The sequence below is a fragment of the Apteryx mantelli genome, chromosome 8 (assembly GCF_036417845.1).
Source record: "Apteryx mantelli isolate bAptMan1 chromosome 8, bAptMan1.hap1, whole genome shotgun sequence".
Taxonomy (NCBI): Eukaryota; Metazoa; Chordata; class Aves; order Apterygiformes; family Apterygidae; genus Apteryx; species Apteryx mantelli.
This window is the reverse complement of record NC_089985.1, coordinates 40,736,807-40,757,917: the sequence shown is the minus strand read 5'-3', so window position 1 is coordinate 40,757,917 and position 21,111 is coordinate 40,736,807. Positions and strand designations below refer to the sequence as shown.

Below are 21,111 nucleotides of genomic sequence, written 5' to 3'. Positions count from 1 at the left end.
TATTCAAAATATTAAACCTCCTCTGCTTAACTAAATCCCAATACAGCCATTGTACTGGGAATTACAATCATAATCACACAGTGATTTGAGAAGCACCTTGTGCTTGAGGTAAGTAATCTAGGTAATACCTTATTTCTCTTACTTTCCATACCATTGCTATTGGGAAACTCTGCAACCCTTTTCTTTCAAATCGATATAAAATTAATTTGCATATATGCCTTCAAAAAAATCTTGATATTTATGTAAGATAAACCTCCTCTACTGCACCATTTCTAATCCTTCTGTTGCTCAAATTTTCCATTCTGCTTTGTGAGAAATGAATAATAAAAGCTTAATTAGAGAGGTTTGAGAAACACAGAAGTACCCTTTTGACTCAGAAGAGGATTACTCAGGAATAGTCTTAACCCACACAATGGGACTCAATGCTCAAGGCAAATAAGGCCATCCTAAACTCAGAAGTCGTGAGAACTATTCGGCATAAGCCTCCAATACTCCTATAGAATAACCAATAGAAGAATATCCAAAGTTGTGAATTAAGAAATACAGAATTTGTTAAATTGTCAAAGCAATACAAAATCACTGCTATATTTCCTAATATTGCGATGTTTTTCAAGATGCTTTACAGAGCGCCGGAGCAGAGCTAGAGAAAAGTCAAGCGAGCTGCCTAAGAACAAGCAGGGGTAGAGGGAGCTAAAGGATCTGTAGTCCTGAGTTCCCCAGTAAATACACTGAGTTTAGGAAGGGCACCAAAGACTGAAGGCAAAAAGAGAATCACTGCAGCTTGCAACCAAGGAAGCTTGAGCATCTGCTGAGCGTAGGGGGACCTGCAACCGGGTGCAGGTCCAGCTGGGGGAGCTCCGCCAGCACCGTGGGACAAGCTCGACCCTGCTCCCTTCCTCCGGTGCCCAGCAAGAGCTGCAAAGGATCATCAAGCACTGCATGCCTATCCTGAGCACAGATGAGACTGTATCACGCTTGCGTTTCCTATGCACGTGCGTCATCTTATATACATGCTGGTACATTCCCAAAGGTCTCTACAGAGATCTGTGTCTTTAGTATCTCCATTAGCCGATCTCACTATTACATACATATAAAGCTGAACATACAGTGTTTGTTACTTAGTTTTAAGGTAAATGCACTAGATGGATCCATTCTAGGAAATCCAGTTTGTCCCCAGCTGTCAGCCTGGCCAGGTCAGGTCTGGTCGGGCAGCTCAGGCAAGCCGTGTATTAAAAGTGTTGTAATAACGAAAGCTGCAATGGTGCAGCATGGCTATGGCTGTCATTTCAACCTGAAAAGATTCCTCCCCCAAGCACAAAGTTATCTCCACAGACTAAATCTATGGAGGCTGTACACGTACATGCATATAAAAACATGTTTCACCACTGAGATTCCAATCTAAATCAATCCACTCTATGTCCTATTACCATTTTTTTTTCCATAACCAGACCTTCTGCAGATGTAAAACCTCACATGTACTGCTAGTGTGACTGGCTAATTTTACATTTGCCTTGGGAATATGCTTAAAAGCATCACCTTTTAAGCCTACGGTACTTTTGGGAATAGACAAGCAAAAGGAAACCTAATCTCTATGTTTTTATGCCTAAATTCCGTGTTTCCTAAGCACTTACCATCTCCCATTTCATCTGAGAAAGGCAGACTGAAGACTGCTTCATCAATCATGCGGTTGGGGAGGTTTGTATAGAATCGTCCAACTGTAGTTTCTAGGTTACTTAGCTGGTTTAAGACCATCATGCTTCCCTTGATCACGGGTAAAGCTGTTCGATCTGGCACTCCGTATTTCACCGAGTTCTGCTCTGCCAGGTCTCGGAGAAAGGCCAGCTCTTTTAAACCTGTCACTCCCTCTGAAAGAGAGGAATATAAGGAATAATATAAGGAAGGAGATAGAAGAAGCTTACTTTGCATCAAGACTCCTGTATCTTACTCCAAAGTATGTTTATACCGTAGGATTGAATATATCTAAGCAATCAGGTGACGTGCTGAATGACTATTCATATATGATATGATATGATAATGACTATTATGGTTTTAGGAAAAATACTTAGCCAGCACAAAATTTAATAAGATCACCTCTTACATACTGTTGCACCGTGCAAAAATTCAACATGTTGTTCACATCATCACTTTAAACAAAGATTTATGAGACCTATAAATCCCCAGGACTGCTGTTTGCTCCCCACTGGGGGCTAGTCCGCATGAAGGACTAGGAGCACGTTATACGCCCCCGGAGACAACAGGCTTTGTTCTTCAGCCTGAACATTACAGCCTCGCATTTTACACAAGTCCCAAGCTCAATTCCTGCAGACAAAATCAATCAAAGACTTTTGTACATATTAGGGCTCAAATGAGTATTTAAACTTAGAGTGAAACGACACATTAGCTTAAGTATTAGTTCTCCTGGCCAGAGCCTGTGTGCCACTTTCAGTAATGTAACACACAGCCTTCTCACTGGAAATGCTTTCTTGGAAACGGCACGGGATGCCAAACTACCGTGCGAGTGATCTGCATATCTAGCTTCACTCTTAAGTTAGGCCCGAAGGTATCAAAGCACTTCAGACTGCGTTTGATGTTACATTCCTGCTCCCTGGGTATGACTGAAGCGGAAATCATACGTGTCCTCTCGTTCTGCGGCACCAGAAGACACTGCCAGCGTCAGTAAGGCAATAATTATCGAATTTAACTCAGTCTACTTGCCACTAGACATTTTAGGCAAGAATACTTTATATTCTGGAGCAGCTGCACTTTGATATATAAGCATATATTGACACACGCTTTTATACACCAAAGAAGTAACATCTGAGGGCGGCCTCCGGATTACAAGGGCCAAAATCCATTAACACCCCGCTCCAGGTAAGGCAAGGAACTGCGCTTTGAGGAGCTCATAAAGGGAACTTTCATCCGCTGGAAATACGACAACATTCCTCACCGTTCATAAGCGCGTAAGTGAGAATCATTACTGAGTTATTGAGGAAGCTGTTTTCTTCATTGATGACCCGCAGAGTAGCCTTTTTATCATCTTCCGAGGAATCTTTCGATGTAATCCCAGCTGAGAGATAAATTATGACCATGTCGGTATCTAAAAAGAAATATATATATATATATATATAGCAGAGAGTACATTAGATTTTTAACTTAAGAAGAAATGGGGTAAGAGTTCTTACATGTGTTTAAGAACAAATACACGCGCTGCCAACAGCTTTATTTGCAAGAGTCACATATATACAGGGGATAAACACACTGGAGCCTTATGAACTTTATTGTTCCTTGTTAAACTTTAATTTACAGAATTTAACAGACAGCTGTTGGTTCAGCGTCTATCTGCTACCGGCAAAGCTCTCGATTTTCCGCTGCGCAGAGCTCCCAGACGCGTCCCGGCCGGTCGCGAGCAGGAGGAGCCCGAGAGGAGCCTGCAGCCCGCGGCGCAGCCTTCCCTAAGCGATTCCCCAGGGAGAGCTCAACGACAACAAACAACCCCACAAGTTCCCTGGCACAACGTTTAATCCCGGCACAGAAAAGGCCTGACCGTAAGATAAACACAGCCATTTGCAATTTGAGGGCGGGAGTTATGGTCAGACGCGCTGGTGCCGTTCCCGCTTGCCTGTTCCCGTTTCCCAGCCGTTTCTCTCGTGACGTAGCCTTCTCCCGTCCAACGCGGCCAGAGAGAAGAGCTATGCCGCATCCCAGGGCGGCATTTAATTACGCTTCCTATGTGAAAAGCGCACTGGCACGCTCCAAAGATAGGTGCGAAAGACCTTCTTGCCCATTCCTCCTCCCTCGCGCTCGTGTTTGTGCCGCTGAGGTTCGGCGGTGGACGCAGTGCTGGAGCAGCTCATCGGCATCGACTTGCTTTGCGTCAAGTTGAACGTGCTCTTCAAGCTAAGCGTGCTCTGCGTGGAAGGCCTGCCCCAAAGGCCTTGAACACGTAAATTCAAAGCATTGCTTAAACACAGCCCTATATCATCACATCACTTCTCATTTCATGTGTATACTTAAGACTACAGGGACCCTACGGCACCACATAACCTGAAGCACGTTGCTTCAGCGGGCTGTGTACCAGGTCTTGTTCCACCTGCCTCCTGCCGTTACACAGGTACGAATGCTATGATGCCTTTGACTTGTATGTTTTGTCCTAGTGACTTGAGAAGACTTTTGGCCAGAATCGAGTTTTGATACGAAGGAATACGTGGAACTGTTAACTGGTGGGGTAAAGCTAGCTGCGTTTTTCTTTCGGAAGTTAAAACAAGAGAAGAACGTTAAGGCGGATATTAACATAGTTCTGGCTGCACTTCTAGGAGAAGTATTAATCGTTTTCCCAGGCTGCAGCACAGGTTCTGCAGGCTGCAACCAGGGCACGCTGCTCCGCGTTACAAAAGCCATTTGCTAGCAGGAGCGACGGAGCAGAGGTCGAAGGCTGCATCAGGCACCAGCGCTAAACAGGGCACCTTGGCACCCAGTGGCTAATTACCCTGTGCTGTTAGATGCACTACACTTTCAATAGGAGCAAAAGTCCCTTATGTCCCAGCAGCATGGTACAGTAGCAGTGCATGTGTCTATGTATACGTGCATACATATATACGCGGTACCTATTTCCCAAGAGCGTCCAAGGAGCGCTGGCCACCCCGCGGCAGAGCGCTCTGCTCTGCTTTGGGACGAAGGTCTGTGGAGCGGCGCCGCGATGGGAACCGCCGTCAGGCAGGAAATTCGGACGTGTCGGCAGGCACAGCTCCCCTGCCTCGCGGCGCTGCCAGCGAGGTCGCGGCGCCGCGGCTTCCCCGACGCACCCACGCATTGTTCTCGGGCAACAGGATGCCGGACACCAACAGTAAAATGAATAGTGTTTTCTTTTCTAGGTTTGTTTTTCTTTTTTTGAAAAAGATGAAAAGATTATTTACAAGAAAGTGAGATGTGTTTTTATAAACATCCCCTTCTCGAACCTATTGTGCCTCACCCTATGGATTCTGAAACGTGCTATATCCATTGCAAATCTTGAAGCCTTTCATTCTTACAAACACACCTAAATCCAAAGCGTTTGCCTCGTATTTTAGGTTTCAAGCAGCGGGCCCCCACGTAGCTGTGCCCCAAAACAACTGTTTTGTGTAAAACCTAGTAAAAACGTGTGGTTCCATATTAATGAAGAATATGGCAATACCTTCTAATCACAAAGAGCACCAGGGACATCAGGGGCGTAGGAGGATGCTGTAAGACTCTGCACCAAGGTTCTTGGAACAGCTACTAATGACTTGCACATCTTATCCCAGGCAGCCTCAGCAGTGGTGGTGGTGGTGTGTTTTTTTTCTTTTTCTTCCCTTTTTTTTTTTTTTGCGCTAGGAAGGTGTACCCTTTTCATCATTTTGCCAGAGGATGGTAAAAATCTGCCCTTAACAACCCCGTCTTTCAGCTAAGCAAGGTAGAGGCAGACACAGGTTTCACTACATATATGGTCCGAAGCTCAGAAGCTGACTGAACCTTTAGTAGCCAAAGCACCATTTTATAAACTGAAGGAAAGCAACGTGAACTAGAAGCATATGTCCTTGGTCTTTGCACCTTCATTCCTGAAATGCCTTTTCTTTTTTTTCTTTTTTTTTTAAATTTTCTTATATTATGTACAGCGATCTGAACTGGTGCCCTTCCAGACAATGAAAAAGCAGGCACAGGATCAAGCTACGGGCTCTGCATCACATCAACGAATTGATGCAAACGATACGTATGGGCCTGCTTTCTCCAGCCCCGCCGTGGTGCTGGCGGCGTTGCTTGAGCCCAGCTTGAGCTGTGTTCAGCAGCCCTTAGAGCTGGCTTTCCACGGCTTCCTGGCAAGCGAGCGTGCCATGCATCGCCCATCCATCTTTTCCACATCTTTCACCACATCCTCATCAAAACAAAAAAAAAGAAAGAAAAAAAAAAGGCAAGAAGAAAGCCCGTAACGCATGCACCATTCAAGAGGATATTCTTAGATGAATGCAAATTCAGCCAGGCCAACCTCACGTTCCACAAAACATCGCCCATAACTGGTATTCTAAAAACAAACAAACAACCCCCCCCAAAACACCAAAAACGCCCCCTTTTTCTTTGAGAAGCAGTGATCTCTTCCCTAGGATTGCAGTTAAGCGGATTACACATAACACATGTATGTTTTGGCAACGTATCAATGAAGCTGCAGCAACAACTATTTTTATTAAAAAGAGCCCCCCCCCCCCCCCCCATCCCTGGGAAATAATTCAGTAATCCTGCAACTCACTCCTGTAATTTCATATTACAACTCAAAAGAAAGTCAGCAAGTGAAATAAATTAAAAGATAATGGCCACAGTTCAACAGTCACTAAGGTGTAGATTCCAGATCAAGCAAATGCTACTTAATAAAAACATGTGCAATTTTTTTTTTTTTTTTACATATTCATGACATTACCACTCCTTTGACCTCTGTCAAAGTGAGAAACTCAAATAAAAAAATTTGCAAACCTCAAAAATAAATCAGGATTGCACAGCAAGAGACTTACTTCCTTGGAGCTTTGTGCCATTGTTTGTATTTCGTATCAACTGAAACGCCTTTTGAAATCCTACTGCGTGCTGGGTAGGGCTGTCAGATGGCTTTATACTGCTAACGAAGGTGGACATCTTCCTTTTTGTCTCACTGGTGGCAGGAGACAGAAACGTCTTATAGCACTGATCCAGTGAGCAGGTTCTTACTGTGTCTGCCACGGTTAACACAGAGATCTTAAAAGAGAAGAAACTAGATTGGATTACCTTACCATTTATAATTCTTTACGTACCGATATAGAACACACAATGATAAGCCAACAGAAGAGATTCTGTGGATTTAAAAATCAATTGTTAAAAAATAAATGCCTGAGGCATAAATCCATCAAATTTGAGAAGGATTAGACTTATGGTGATTTCAAGAAAAAGAGACTTTGCTCTTTGTTTCTCAGATGAAGTCAGCTTTACTCTGCTCATACATAATAGTTACTATCCTGTGCTAAGCAGAAACCTATGTAAACTATAGATATCTCAGAACAAAATCTACACAGAGCATTTTCAGTAAATCCTTGAGTGCCTATAGAAAAGTGGAGTGCTTGCAGAAAACGAAAAAACCCTAAGAAGTTTTCACAGATAAAGCATTGAGGTTTTTAACGTTTCAGTGAAAGTGAGCCAAGTCTACCATCAATTTTTATCCTGTAAATAAGTTAAGGCATGCAATGGTAACACTCGCATTATTAAATATATGCATAAGATCCCAGTCTTGATAAGCGAGTGGCATACTTTATTACAAATTACGACTGATGCAAGGAAGCGACAGAATGAAGCAGTAGTTATTTACCCATATAACAGGTTTCAAAACCACTAAGTTACTGACCAAGTAATATATGTCTTAAATATATTTTCTTCACTGTAGCTCTATACTCAAATACTTCTGACACTTAAATTTAAGTACTACTAATTCTGCTAAACTGTAAGCATTATTATACCATATTAAAATGCTCTAAAAGCACTGGAGTTAGCTACAAGTGTTTTTCCCCATACTATTAATGGGCAAACTTAAGGCAAAGATTATAATCAATAGTACTTCAGCTAATTTGATTGAAACTCGCATCCAATTAAAAAGAACAAAAAAGAAATCAAGGTCCCACTTCTAGAGAACTGTTGAAAGTACAGGTGAAGCTGGGGACTGCTTGTGGTCCTACAAAAGCACTTTTTGACCTGTGCTGTAATTCCTACTTTAAAAAATTCTGGGTTAAGTGACTTTCTCATCGCCTTGCAGAGCATCTGTGGCAGAGCCAGGAAAAGAATCCCGATGTCCTGGCATCCGGCCCTTTGCTTTAACTTTCTCCTGCTGGTAGCACGGTTGTCTGGGAATCTTCCAAACACTAATTATATTTCAGATCACTCTGGTATAGCAGCAGAATAAATAATTTCCATTTTCACAGGAAAAAAAAAGCCTCAAAGGTTAAATGAGTTGCTCAAAGCAATCCAGCACCTCAGAACCTGGTCCTCCTAACTGCACACGTATCACAGTGCTGCCCACTACCAAAAGTCTCTACCAACATGAAAGAGCCTTTAAAAATTACTAAGAAACATGGTTTTGCTTTAGATTGGTGGTATTCCCTTTTTTTCAGGTGATGGATCCCTGAACGTTTCCCAGTGGTAATACAGGCTTCCAATAGCGAGTTCAAGCCTTCATCACCCCTTAGAGGTAGACCACAGATCCCCAGGAGTCCACAGACCACAAGTTGAAAACACTGCTTTGGACAAAACCTGAAAACATCGAGCATAGTTAACACCAATGAAAACACGCTCATTGCTTAGAGAAACCTTACCTTATCGTGTTCATCTATCGAACTCAGAATTACTTGAGCAGCATCTTTGGCAATCTGAAGCTGCGTCTCCGTGACCGAAGCCCCGTGGTCCACAATGACAACTATATGTTTAGACTGAGGTCTGACAGTAGAAACATAGACAGGCCTAAAGGAGAACAAAACGCAAACCACTGTCATGAGTCACCTTAGGATTTCCACTAAAGTGTTATCAGTGAAAGTAGTCAAGAATTAAAAACAAAAACATCCCACAAAGAAAGAATAAATTACAAAAGGAATTTTTGCCTTTATGAAAACTCCTGCTAGGAAAGAACAACGATTTACTACACGCAAGAGCGATAAAATGATCCAAACGTGCAATGCTGTGACCAAGTCACTAGACCAAACCCACCTCGCTGAAGCAGGGACCGTGTTTGGGATTGCTGCTCGGAGCAGCTCACGTGAAATTCTGGAAGCCACAAATGACAGATGCTGGATGCCATGCATTTTACGCGCATGAAAAAGGTAAGCGCAACAGTGGATATTTGCTGGTTACGCGACAAGTGAAAACCTTGCAACTGTGCACAGTTGCATTAGCATCGTGGGTTTGGTTTATCACAGTAAGAAAGCTTCTTGCCAAGACAGGTTTTTCTGTTAGTGCCCTGGAACGCGTTTCACACAGGTCGTGCTCCACAGCCCTTTGGATCTGCGCGGTTTTAAGCTGCGCTGCCAATTTTTGTTAAAGTCTGGTAAAGGCTCTTAGTACTTCCATGTGTATATTTTTGCTAACATCAAAAAACATATTTTCAGTGAAGCAGTGTTCAGATATAGTTCAATATTGTGAGGTATGTGTGAAAGGTTTAACAAGTTCTCTTTTCAGGGATTCAACCTGGAACAAATTAGAAGGATCTTTGGGGGGGGGGGGGGGGAGGGGGAAGAAAGAAAATGGCAGAACTCTTTTTCCTCTTTCGCCCAGACTCAAAGCTACTTAACTTCACATACGAGTTTCGGGGATCTATATTTTATTATATCAAAGGCAACCACAGAAATCTTATTAAGAGCGAGGGACATGCAGGAGATTTTAGACAAGGCACTGCAATAAACAGCTGGCACAAATCAGCTCTTAATTGTAGAACAGCCTGCAGCTCTACACTGGTGTTGATACCTAGACCTCAAATAGAGTGTTTGATCTTCAAAGCGCTTAAATATTAACTAATTAATCCATCCAAACTACCCTCTGAGGTAAACACTAGCAAATAAATAAATAAGTAAATAAATAAATCCCTAATTCAGACAGGGTGAAACTGAGACAAAGATTAAGTGACTTGTATAAGGTCACGGCTAGCTTTAGTGCCAAATCCCTGCTGCGGGCTTGGGTCGCGCGGCTCCAGGCGGCCAGCGCGCACCTTCCCGGGAGCGTGGTGCACCTCGTCTCTCCGTGTCCCTCCCGACCCCTGTCCCCGCCAGCCCCCTCCCAAAGCGCTGCACCCGCCGGCCGAGCAGAACGCGTGCCGACTGCTGTATGCACGCGGGCCAAGCGTGAGTCAAATTCGAGAGACAAATTTTGCCTATGGGCAGACCCATAACTTACAAGCTACTGCTAAACACAGTTTATTTGATTTGGGAGAGGTGGGGGATCTGCAGGTATTTTATTTTACTTTAAAGTTACATGAAAGCGAGAACTGGTGCTTTAAAAAAAAAAAAACCCTAAGAAAACTCAAGAGACTCTAAAAAAGGTTACTTATAAATGTTTTCTTCTTGGCAGAGTATAATGCTGAAACGAAAACAGCGCCTGGGGGAAGCAATTTTAGTGCTTTGCCCACTAAACTGTGGGAAGTCGAATCTTACCTGCTGCGGTGTTCATAGCTGCCTTTGCACCGGAACTTGTGGGCTGGGAAAACAGTGAAAATGCCTTCTTCGGAGCTGAAATACTGCCACTTGATTCCCGGGTTAGACTTCAGATTATCGGCAAGAACTGAAGGTTGAAGAGGAAAAAGGGAGTTACCAAGGGATGTCCAACCTGGAGGTTAATTCAGGTTCATTCAAGGCCTCCCTGGTACGTGCTTGGAGAAGATCCAGGGCCACAACACCAACTCCAAGTAGTGCTGTTTGTGGACTGATAAAACTTCACATCTTGTTTGCCAACAATTAAAGTCTCTTGGAAATTTAATACTAGGTTTTGTTTAACTAGATTTTGCTTAATATGCGATGACAATTCCTGTATCTTTGAAGAAGTTTCTAGGAATTATGCACTAAAGAGCTCTGTACTCTTGCTATCTCACTAAGAAGTCTTCTTTAAGAAGAACATTTAAAAACATTTAAGCAATTTAAATAACTGATGGCCAGCAATGATTTGTATGGTATACCTTCTTGGTGCTTTCGCAAGCTTTCCCCGAGACCACCTGCATCTTAGTGCCGCAAGGACACAGCGGATCCATCTAGCGCAGGACCTTATCTCCATACTGCTGAACTGCAGCTTGCTTTTAATGATAGTTCAAAAGAATTATTATTATTATTTTTTTAAAGACAACACATTTTCCTGGCCACGAAAACCTGACCTCCCATTATACAAGCGATTGACAGAGAAGCCTGTAACAGCTCTTTCGGTTTACCTGTACCCGCATTCTCCCACAACTGCCAAGCTGGTCTTTCAGCTATTCCGCCAACGCAGCTTCGCCCAGAACGGTCAGGCAAAGACAAAAAGGTACCTTTTCAACTGGATTTTCACATTCTGATCCACAAGAGAGTCATCCAACCAAAATTACCTCTCCAATACTTGCATAACATTTCAGTGCAAGTGTGGGCGCAAGAAGCCAAGGTGGGAGCAAGGAAGGAAGCGATTAAGACAATAATATATATATACACACACATACATGTATGTATAGTGATATATGCATTGTCCACATGGAGTTTGCAGAAAGAAAAAGTTTGTAGTGTTTAAAAAAAAAAGTATTCTTTACACTGAAATAACCCCAAAATACTAAATAGATTTGCTGTTTACAGCTCTGTAACCCAGTTTATTAACATCACCTATTCTTGTATCTGGTTAAAAGTCCTTGGATGAATATTTAGCAAAAATAGCCTCACGCACAAACGTGGGTCCAGCAATACCTCACTGTACAGGAAGAGTTGAAAGGGGAAAACAAAACCAAATACTTTCTACTTCTCTGTCCACCGCGCTCTCCTATTTGCATGAAGGATGGACGGGCACAGCTCCTGTGCTTTGGACTCAAGAATTTCTCCAAGTTTCTCATTATCCCTGTGCTATAATTAACAGGGTTGTGGGCTCCCCATGCGTTGCTCATTAGGAGAAATATGCACCAATCAGGGAAAACGCACAGTATCCTCCCTCTCAAAGGGTTACGCGGTGGCTCATGGCTTCGTTACGATTCTAGCCACCTTGACGGAGCATCATTTTCAAGTTCCGGTTTTCAGAATAATTATGAAATTCAGGCAGAATGATAACAACTGTACTGAGCACTTATAGAGCAATGTTCCTCCAAATCTCCCAGAAACTCCTCTGCGGCAGGTGAGTATTAATAACTCATTGCACGGACAAAAAGCAAAGAACAAAGGAAGCGAACGACACATCCCCGAGGCACGGAGCCAGCCAGGAACAGAGCGCGCAATATAACTGCTGGCTACGGACTGCAACCCCTCTTCTATTTTATAGACCACACTCGTTCTCCTTAAAACACACTTACTTTCCCATTAAAATATGCAACTCTTCGAAAAAGAAAAAAATCTTTAAGGAAGCACTACTCAACGCTGTAACAATAAAAGTCAGTCAAAAGCTGGAGGTTCAACAAAATTGACTGCATCAGTAAAAACACAAACCACCACCAAAACCAATGGCCAAACAAAACAGCCCAGGGCCAAGACTGTTCACAGGAATAACTTACCTAATCAGAGGTATTTAATGCATAAGGCTAAGCTAACGGAGTGTATGGACGTGGCAGAAGGCGCGAGCAGTCCAGGTTTTGCACTTCTCCCCCGGAACGGCCGCGTGCCCGCAAGCCGGAGCCACGGCTGGGAGCACTGATTTACAGCACTTCGCCTTTTACCGAGCGCTCGCTTTTTGCATTTCCCTTCAGACTGACACCGAAAATAGGCCAGTTTCATCTTCCGGATTTCGTTTATTATCAAATACTACAATATCTGGGCTGGAAATCACCGCAGGGAACATTTCAAACCTCAGCCAGATGCTCTGCAACACACACCGGAGCAGCGCGCAGCTGAAGTTCGACACTGGCAGCAGCTTCGCGCTTGCTTGAGTTTCCCTGACCGGTTGCGACCACGAGGGCTCTCCCAACATTCGGCTCAGCGGAGTTACCCTGTACGCACTACCACCTTGTATTTTCCCCTCTTTTACGAGGGTTGTTTATATTTCCACAGTCCTGCAAGTCCCAGTCAAAATCATGGTTCTGCATCGTGCTGGAGATGGTACAAACAAGCAGCTTTGCGCAGCCGTTGCTTTGAAGAACCTGCAGCCTAAGCAGGCGAGGTGGGATGGAGAACTGAAGAAGCGGAAGAACAAGACGTGACCTGGCTGATCAGGGTTTTCGCGGTGGGCGAACAACAGCACCGGGGAGCAGAACTACGGTCTGTTCACACCTCTCTCTCCTGCCTCCAAAAAACAACTCAACCTGCCAAAGATGGCCAAAGCTCATGTCTCTCCCTGCTCCTATGCACAGCTAAAATCAACGTGGTGATGCTCTTGGGAGCACAAATCATCACTGTGCTCCTGAATTTTCTCCTATTCAAAGGCGGCACCCATGATCTTGCAACCAAAGGCCAGCGAAACGTGTGGATATTGTTTGTTTCACTGAGGTTCCCCCTAAACTTCTCTAAAGTCCTTGGTTCTTTGTGGAATACATTTTTTTGGTTGGGGCGCTTTTGTTTTGTTTTTACGCCTGACATGATACCAATTTAGCAACACCATTTCTGTGTTGTGCAAACACAGAAATGTTGGTACGGAGAAGTAAGTTTGTTTTTTTTTTTTTTAATGTCTAGGCTCTGCGATTTCATAGTTTTTGGGGGCAATTTCATTAGTGCAAATAACTTTGAAAGAAGGGCTACTCTTTTCTGTTTTGTATAAAAAGGTTGAATTTCTGGCATTTAAGTTTTTATTATGGGTTACAGGGTTTGAATAAGTATCTTTGACTTCTTCACATCAGACATTTGATCACTCTGTTGAAGCCTGGAGGAAATAACATGTCCAGTTTAATCTTACCTAAAAGCATTAAAGGAGTCTACAACTAAAAGGAAATGTTTATTACTGCTATATTGAAGCTAGACTTCTCTCCATGCGGCCACTACTTCTACTTTTTAAATGGAGATCCTCTCATGGGAAAATAAGTGCTTATTTTCCTAACAAAACATTTTTTCTCGAACCTCAGACAAACTACTTGCCACAACTGCTGCTTCTCCTTTTCTGAAAGCTCTGCTCACGTGTTGCCTTCAGCCAGTATGTTAGTTCAGTCCTGCCCTCCCCAGAGGCTGCCAATTTTATTATTAAAAAAAAGGCAGGGAGTTATGACAACCACAGCACACAGTCTCCTATCAGATAAGCACACTGAAAAATATGCATTTTCTTCCTTTTCAGGCGCACTCTTATTTTCCATCTACTAAAGCTGCAAGAGCTCCCTGCAGGTCCTTCCTACTTTCCGATCCCCTGCCTGCAAACCCAGCAGACGCTCCTCCTTAGACTCTCCTTACTCACCCCAAACCTTACGCTCCGGCAGCTGCTTCCCCGCACGGTATTATCACCTCACCTTTCCAGCAAAGCCAGTCTTGGGACAGGTTATAAAACCGCGAGAGCCCAACAAAACACACGGCAAGGTGACTTGCCTGCCCGTGCTTAACTCCCGGCTAAGCCTGCACACCAGCAGCAGCGCGTGCACGACGTTTCACTATTACTCACTTTCTAGGCTTCCATATGCTTGATCAAGATCTGTGGTTCCCATTTTAACTCAGTGTTTTTTCTTTCTTTCATTTTCTGGTCAGGTCCGAGTCATTTTTGCAAAGGAGAATAAGTTCTCTCTCCCCCTATTTTAACACTCAGTAGGAAGTATCTTGTATTACTGAGTGCATCTAATGATTCTGGCTTTCCTAAAATAAACACCATCACTAAATGCGGACCCAGACTTGACATCACACTCCTTGGGGGAAGCTAAAAATCTAAATCTTACAAGGGTAGAAATTTTAGTAGCACCCATTAATTCCCAGGCACAAATTGGGGATATAAATGTCCAGTTGCGACTATTCCCCCTAGCTGCCATCACCCAGCATCTTGGGAGCCTCCGTCCCCTCTACGCCCAAAGCGGCGGCACCTGACCCTGGATTCTGCTGCAGACAGAGAAAAGTTGGAAAGTATTAGCATGAGAGCACCGGAGGGGATCCGTCTCTCTCTAATTATAAATACCTAACAAGGCAAAAAGGACTTTTAGAAAGAAAGCCCTATGTGACAGGGTTTATAAAGCTTCAAAGGGAATGCGATATGATAACACTCAGCACTTCTAGATGCCACTTTACATCTTCAAAGCATAGTCAAGTCATTAACTAATTAATCTTCAAAGAACAGCACAAACAGTCAGTAAAAAAAAGGAACTACGGAACATAATCGCTCATCATAAGAGAGTTTCTTACAGTCCTCTTCTTGAGCATTACATTTATAGAGCTGCTGACCGCACAGTTCTCAGCCTGCAAAAAAAAAAAAGTTGAATTTTGTGCGTAACGCATACTGCAATTCATCTCTGAGAAGAATCTCCAGTAAAAAAATCATCATGGAGATCCTTTAGCGTTCCCCCAGAAGTCACAGCAGAAAGCAAACGCGTTTATTTTACAAGGAAAGACTTGCTCTCTTTCGCTCTCCAGACCTACGCAGCTGATGCAGGATTTTCCGAGGCAAACTGTATTCTGGCTCATTTTCACTAGAAATAAAAGACTCTGCAACTGGAACCCAATTAAAATTCGACGGATGGGATCAGCCAGAACAAACCCCAGCTTACGCCTTGGTAGGTCTTTCCACTCTGAAGGTCAAAGAAATTTCAAACCCTTTCATTTAAGGAGCGAGTCCAGCTTGCTCACTTGAAAGGAGTTGAGCAGGGGAGTGCGTGTGCATGCGGGGGACATAAAAAACTCCCCGTATTTCAACTCACCTGAACACCAGGTGAATAAGGCACAGACAAAGCCTGTGGGGAAACTTTATCCCAGCTCCATATATTCCAGAGGAAGGTCATTCAGCTAACGCTGCCCGATTTGAAACAGACATTTGGGAGGACGAGAAGGAAGATTTACTGGTTTCTCGTTTTGTTCAAAAGGAATAAACAAGGAATCTGTTAACATAATGTCCTGGCTCTGCGTAACTGTTTTTTTTTTTCTTTAATAAATGAAGGACTGTTTGCACCAGTGAAGACAGATTTCTAAAACCGATCAGTTGAAGCCTATGATTCCATCTGAAGACTAGGCTCTCACCTTATCTATTTGGCAGTAATGGCTAAAAGTAATCCAAATCCAAATAATATATATATATAAATAATATTTATATATAATTTGGATTTGTATTACTTTTAGCCATTACTGCCATATCTATCTATCTATCTCAAGCTAACACAAACGGAAACCTTATCAAGACTTAAAAAAAACCCACCCCAAAACAACAAAAAAACCCCCACACCCTAATACTAAGAAAAAAAGTGGCCAAAGCATTTTTGAAGGGTTGAGACAACACCGCTGGATCTACTTCTTTCTTCTTTCTCCCTTCCCCCAAGATTAATATTTATTTTCTCTTTTCAATGTTAAAAAAAAATCAATAGACATTGCAAAAAAAAATCGTTCATTTTTGAAAATTTTCAAGGGCTACACTCAGCCCTTTTAACAAATCCTCCTAACTAGTGGTTGAGCTTGTCGCCCGGCCCAGGGACTCCCGGGAGCCTTGGTGCGGCGGCTTGCCTGGAGCCCACGGTGCCCATTCCCGTCGGCCACCTGCAGCTCCCCCCCGCCGGGGCTGCACACCGGGGCCAAGAGCAACAGTTTAAGAATTGAGATCTAGGCAGAACGTAGCAGGGTTTAAATTTGTATGATGCTGAGAGCTTTTTATAGACCAGATTATTTAAATTGCAAAACCGATGTGGGAAAAAAAAAAACACAGGAGAATTCATTTTATATTTAGAACGAAATGATCAACCTCTTTGGCAAGACAACCTGCTTGACGGATAGGCCAGTCTGGTTTTGGAAACTGTAGACTTAAACTAGAGAAGTGCATTGGAGCTCCTGCTTCTGCGCTGGAGGAGTAGAGAGCTTCCAAACCCTTTCTCTAGAAGTTTTGGGTCCTCCTGCAACATGCTTTATCTAGTGGAAAAGCCTGCAGACGCGATGTTTGGGAAGATGTGGATTCCCATCCCGCCTGCAATGCTAAATGAGCAATGAAAAAAAAAAAAAAAAAAGGATCAAAATCCCCAGAAGTACCAACAACCCTCAGGAGGCATTTTACAGCGGAAAAATAATTCAGACTAAGGTAAGGCAACAGATATTCCTAATTAGCTCTGTAGGAGGATACTTACAAGGGACATAAGAAAAAGAGAGCGAGGGAAAAGAAACTTCCTTTTTTGATCTTTATTCCACTTTCAAAGGCCGTTTTAGTTTAGAATAACACACACAGAATTACTTGGAAATAGCTCCTAGGTAGACAAAATCCTCCGTCTTAGGCGTATCCTCCCCGGTAAGGGATCTCACAGAACTAGGTCACCGCAGAACGAGCCAGGAAGAAAAAAACCCAAGAGTTTCAGGAGACGGGTGAGCTTCACTGAGCGCTTTCCAGCACCGCTCCCAAGCTCACCAAAAGCTTCCCAGCCGCTACGGTGGGTGCTGGGGCCCCGAGACGCTCCGTCTCTCCGGCCAAAACCGTTTCGCTGCCTCTTTACGTCGCCCCACCTCTCTGCAGCCAGCTATTGCCTTAGGCTGCGATTCCGCTTGGGCAGGGACTGCTTTTTCAGCGCGACAGCCGAAGCGAGAGCTACGGACGACCGCTAACGCGGCGCTCCCCGCGTCCGAGACACCCCCCCCCCGCCGGCACCTCGCCCCGGGACAGCGCCGACGTCCTCGGAGAGAGTTCAGCCCGGGGAAAGGCGGCTGAAACCTGCCCGTCAAACACGGGCGCCTCGGGCCGCAGCCCGGCAAGGTTTCTTCACGCCGTCTTGACGCCCGGGAGCATCAGGTCCAGGGTCTGGCAGGCTTTCACGCGCCCTCGCAGAAGGAGGCGAGGTCTTCTCCGCGGCTTCCCTACGGAAAATTGAACTTCTGACTTCCCTAGGTGTGCACCCCATACCTAATCTTGTTCCTCAGAGAAACCTATTTCTACACCATTTTTCTGCATCAGTCCAGTCCTTCCATTCCATTCCTCTTACGGGCACCTTCTCACGAGTAAAAAAGATCCCACCAAAGGATGCGTTTCTGAGAGCCGCTAGCAGGAAAGGCCAGAGGAGAGTTCACGCTCAATAAATACGGATGCATTTCCCTATTCTTTACTATCGCTCCACTTCCCTCTTCTCCTCCTCCGCCCTTTACTGCCATTGCAACTTCTGCAAAGACGTTCCTTCACTAAGGTGGCTTTCCAGCTGGCAGAAGAGGAGGGACACAGGTCTCGGGAGTGAGTCAGGACAATAAGAACCTTGAACGTACACTCAGTTTTGGTTTTGTACCAATTTTTGTTCAAAATAAGAATTTTTTTAAATGTTCAAGTTCCCTTAAACATTTGGCTTAGATTATTTGTTTTCCACCACTCAAGAAGGAGGATAATTTTTTTAAACACATTCTTTTACATGCATCTTCTGCAGCAGAGAAGGAAAAGTTTGCTTAAAAAGCATTAAGTCAGGGATTCATTCAGTGCTTTGCTATTATAGTGGTGCCTAAAACCGTGCTTTCAAAGATTATTTTTAACAATCAACAATTGCACGCAGTTTTAAACTTTATTTTACAAATAATTATTTTTTCATATAAAGCGAGAGCTTGTGAGTAAAACAAAGCCCAGGGAATAAAAAGTGAACAGAGACTGCTTATCGTTAGCATGGAAAATACCACACAAGTAATGGTGATGAGACATATCAGGCAGTCAGCTTGTCTGGCCGGCACCTGCGTTCAAGATGTGCTGTACGCTGGATGGGATGGAAAGGAACTCGTGGGGGCTGCTGGTTCTGTTCTGTTTTGGGTTTTTTTTTTTTGTTTTTTTTTCCAGATTTCATTAAGAGTGGAATTATCTAGAGATGATGCCAAGCTATAAGAACGGATACAGCATCGCTAGTCAAAAACATCCCCAAACCTATGTTAAATGAAATCCATAACCAAAATCCATAGTGCTTTTATAATTTACAGCACTAAGTCATCATAAAAAGTTAAAATGCCAAGATAAAACAGCTGGGTAAAATCATGACCAAAAAAATTAAAATCCCTGTATTAATTCGAGTTCACCAGATGTAAAAAAGAAAATCTTGCAGCACTGGAGGACCAAAAGCTGAATTCTTCAGGGATAAGTCACATGCCTTTGGTTCTAAGCAGATCTCCAGGTTTTTAAGTGCGTGAAGCAAATGGGTCGACTGTCAAGACAGAAACGCCCTGACAAGACAAAGAAAGGAAATATTTTAGGATGCCCTTTTATTTTGTAGTGTTTGCATATCGCTGCAAACACAGCCTCCCATTAGCCCAACTCAGCTAAGAAGATCAGAGAACGTTCTTCGCTTGGCACCATCAATAGCTGACACTACCGATGCCAACGCAGACAGGCCTAGGAAGGAAAGATCTTGGGGGGGGGGGGGGGAAAAAGTGCAAAACCCACAACAAAATTATCCATGGTAGGCTGGAATAAATCTTCCTGACATTTTTATAAAGTACTTGGACTAAGGGCATTACTTTAGGTATCATCTTTCAATCATGAAATCTCAAATTAAGAACAGTGTGACAGTTTCAAGGAGGAATAAAAGCTTGTTGCTATGGCAATCAATGTTAATTTTCTATGCCAAGGAAATGTTAAAGTCTAATGGAAAAAAAACCCTACAACAAAAGGAAAAAAAAACAAAATTATACTACTTACCAGAATTTAAGTCACGTCCAGGATTGAAGGCTCTGCTGTTAACAGTGGTAGACAGTCTATCACAGCTAATAGTTCTAGAAACGTTGATGTTAAAATTCCCATCAAATCTGAAATGACAAACAACAAGATTAGCAAAGCAAGCTAACATTATCTATTAAGTATACACAGTATTTGACACGGAAGCAAATCTTTTTGAAGGTTCAGTGAAAAGTAATTATTTGTTTGGAATCAAACATTATACATATTTTAAGGGCCCAGGAAAACTGTGGAACCCAAAACTAGGAGAGAAAAAACTCACCATGTCTGGACTGCATCTGCTCTCTAATATATGTTGCATTTTTTCCCGGTAATACTCATGGAGAGGTACAAACATAAGAGAGCGTGCAGCTTAATGTAGATTTAAACAGTAGAGGTTCTAGCTGGGGAAATCTGCCCAGCATAAGCGTGCCAGTAGGAGTGTTTGTTCCTGCTGCTGAACCTAACTTTTTCTCGATACTGAGACCCCTTCACCAGGACTAATATTTCCTTTTATTTTTTTAATTTATTCCAAATACTGTGCATGAAGAGGATTTCTTCTTTATACCTTTAGAAAGGAAAAAGTCTAGAAAGTTGGAGCAATTGTAAACCTATTTTCTGTAGGATCTATGTTTCAACCAGGGTAACAAACTTTATAGTCTGAAGTTCATTACATTTTTATTAGGTAAAATAGTTTAAATATGCTCCTAGTTCTAATGCAAAAAGTATTTCAGTGCATAATTCTCATGATGATAAAATATAATTAAACCAATGTCTTAACAAGATTTAAGGAAAGAAAGGGTTTTAAAAGGTTACACATTTGAAGTTTCCAAGGACTTAAATGCAATTCTGTATCATTTACATAGGATAATTTTATTTCCTAATGTTTTAGTGATCTTGAGCAGTTTGGTGACATTTGATTCCCACCGAGTATTCTGAGACTTCAAAAACTATTCACTTCAGATCAAAGAATTTTTCTACCATTAACCTATTTCTGAGAAATTACAATAGACTCCTGCACGTAAAACCTGCACAAAAACATGTTCTGGAAGAACCACCTTACTCGTCTTTCTTGCATAAAAGCTGACAGGAAGCGAGTCTGGGAGACAAATTGGGCAGAACGGGGGTTTGTTCAACACTGTCGAGATTAAAATAGCAAATTACACAAAATACAGCTACATCAACAGATACTGGCCAACTTATTCAATATTAATGGCGCATCCATAACTTGCTTAAGCTTACGCTGCGCTCACCCAGTGTTGCTCTAACGCGTTCGTCTTTGCTCAAAGCACGTGTACGTTATATACGTGCTAAAGGTTCTTTGTTTTGTTGCTTATCATCCGCTGCACATATGCGATGGCAGAGCAAGCGTTTTTTTTCCACGTATGCAAAACAAGCGCTGTTCTCCTGGGTGAAGATTTTGCTAAGAAATTGAAACCTGGAAAGCTGCGAGTAGCTGTGCAAACACGGTGCCCAGGGGAAAGGAGAAGACGCTTTTCCCCTCGCGCTCTGCCCTCAGCGAGCGCCTGCCGCGGCGCCCGGCTTCCTAGGCGCAAGCGGACAGCGGAAGGGCACGCTGCGAAATCATCCCGTTAGGACAACAATTAAGAGAAGCAAAAACCGAGACCGCAGGCAGATGGAACCGGTTACCGCAAGGAAATTTCGAGTTACGGCCGCGGGAAGCGAGTCTTTTAAAGCGAA

The 21,111-nt window shown here is 43.2% G+C and overlaps 1 protein-coding gene across 3 annotated transcripts in view; it reads right to left on the bottom strand.

Moving 5' to 3' along the window:
• CACHD1 (cache domain containing 1) overlaps window positions 1-21,111 on the bottom strand; it is a 110,746-nt gene that overhangs the window by 28,435 nt on the left and 61,200 nt on the right. For all 3 annotated transcript variants that reach the window (XM_067301357.1, XM_067301358.1, XM_067301359.1), the window contains 6 exons: window positions 19,396-19,502; window positions 10,158-10,284; window positions 8,334-8,478; window positions 6,516-6,732; window positions 2,948-3,097; window positions 1,632-1,865 (listed from right to left, as the gene is read on the bottom strand). In XM_067301357.1, the coding sequence (XP_067157458.1) occupies window positions 1,632-1,865; window positions 2,948-3,097; window positions 6,516-6,732; window positions 8,334-8,478; window positions 10,158-10,284; window positions 19,396-19,502 (980 nt within the window). The remainder of the gene's footprint in view (window positions 1-1,631; window positions 1,866-2,947; window positions 3,098-6,515; window positions 6,733-8,333; window positions 8,479-10,157; window positions 10,285-19,395; window positions 19,503-21,111) is intronic.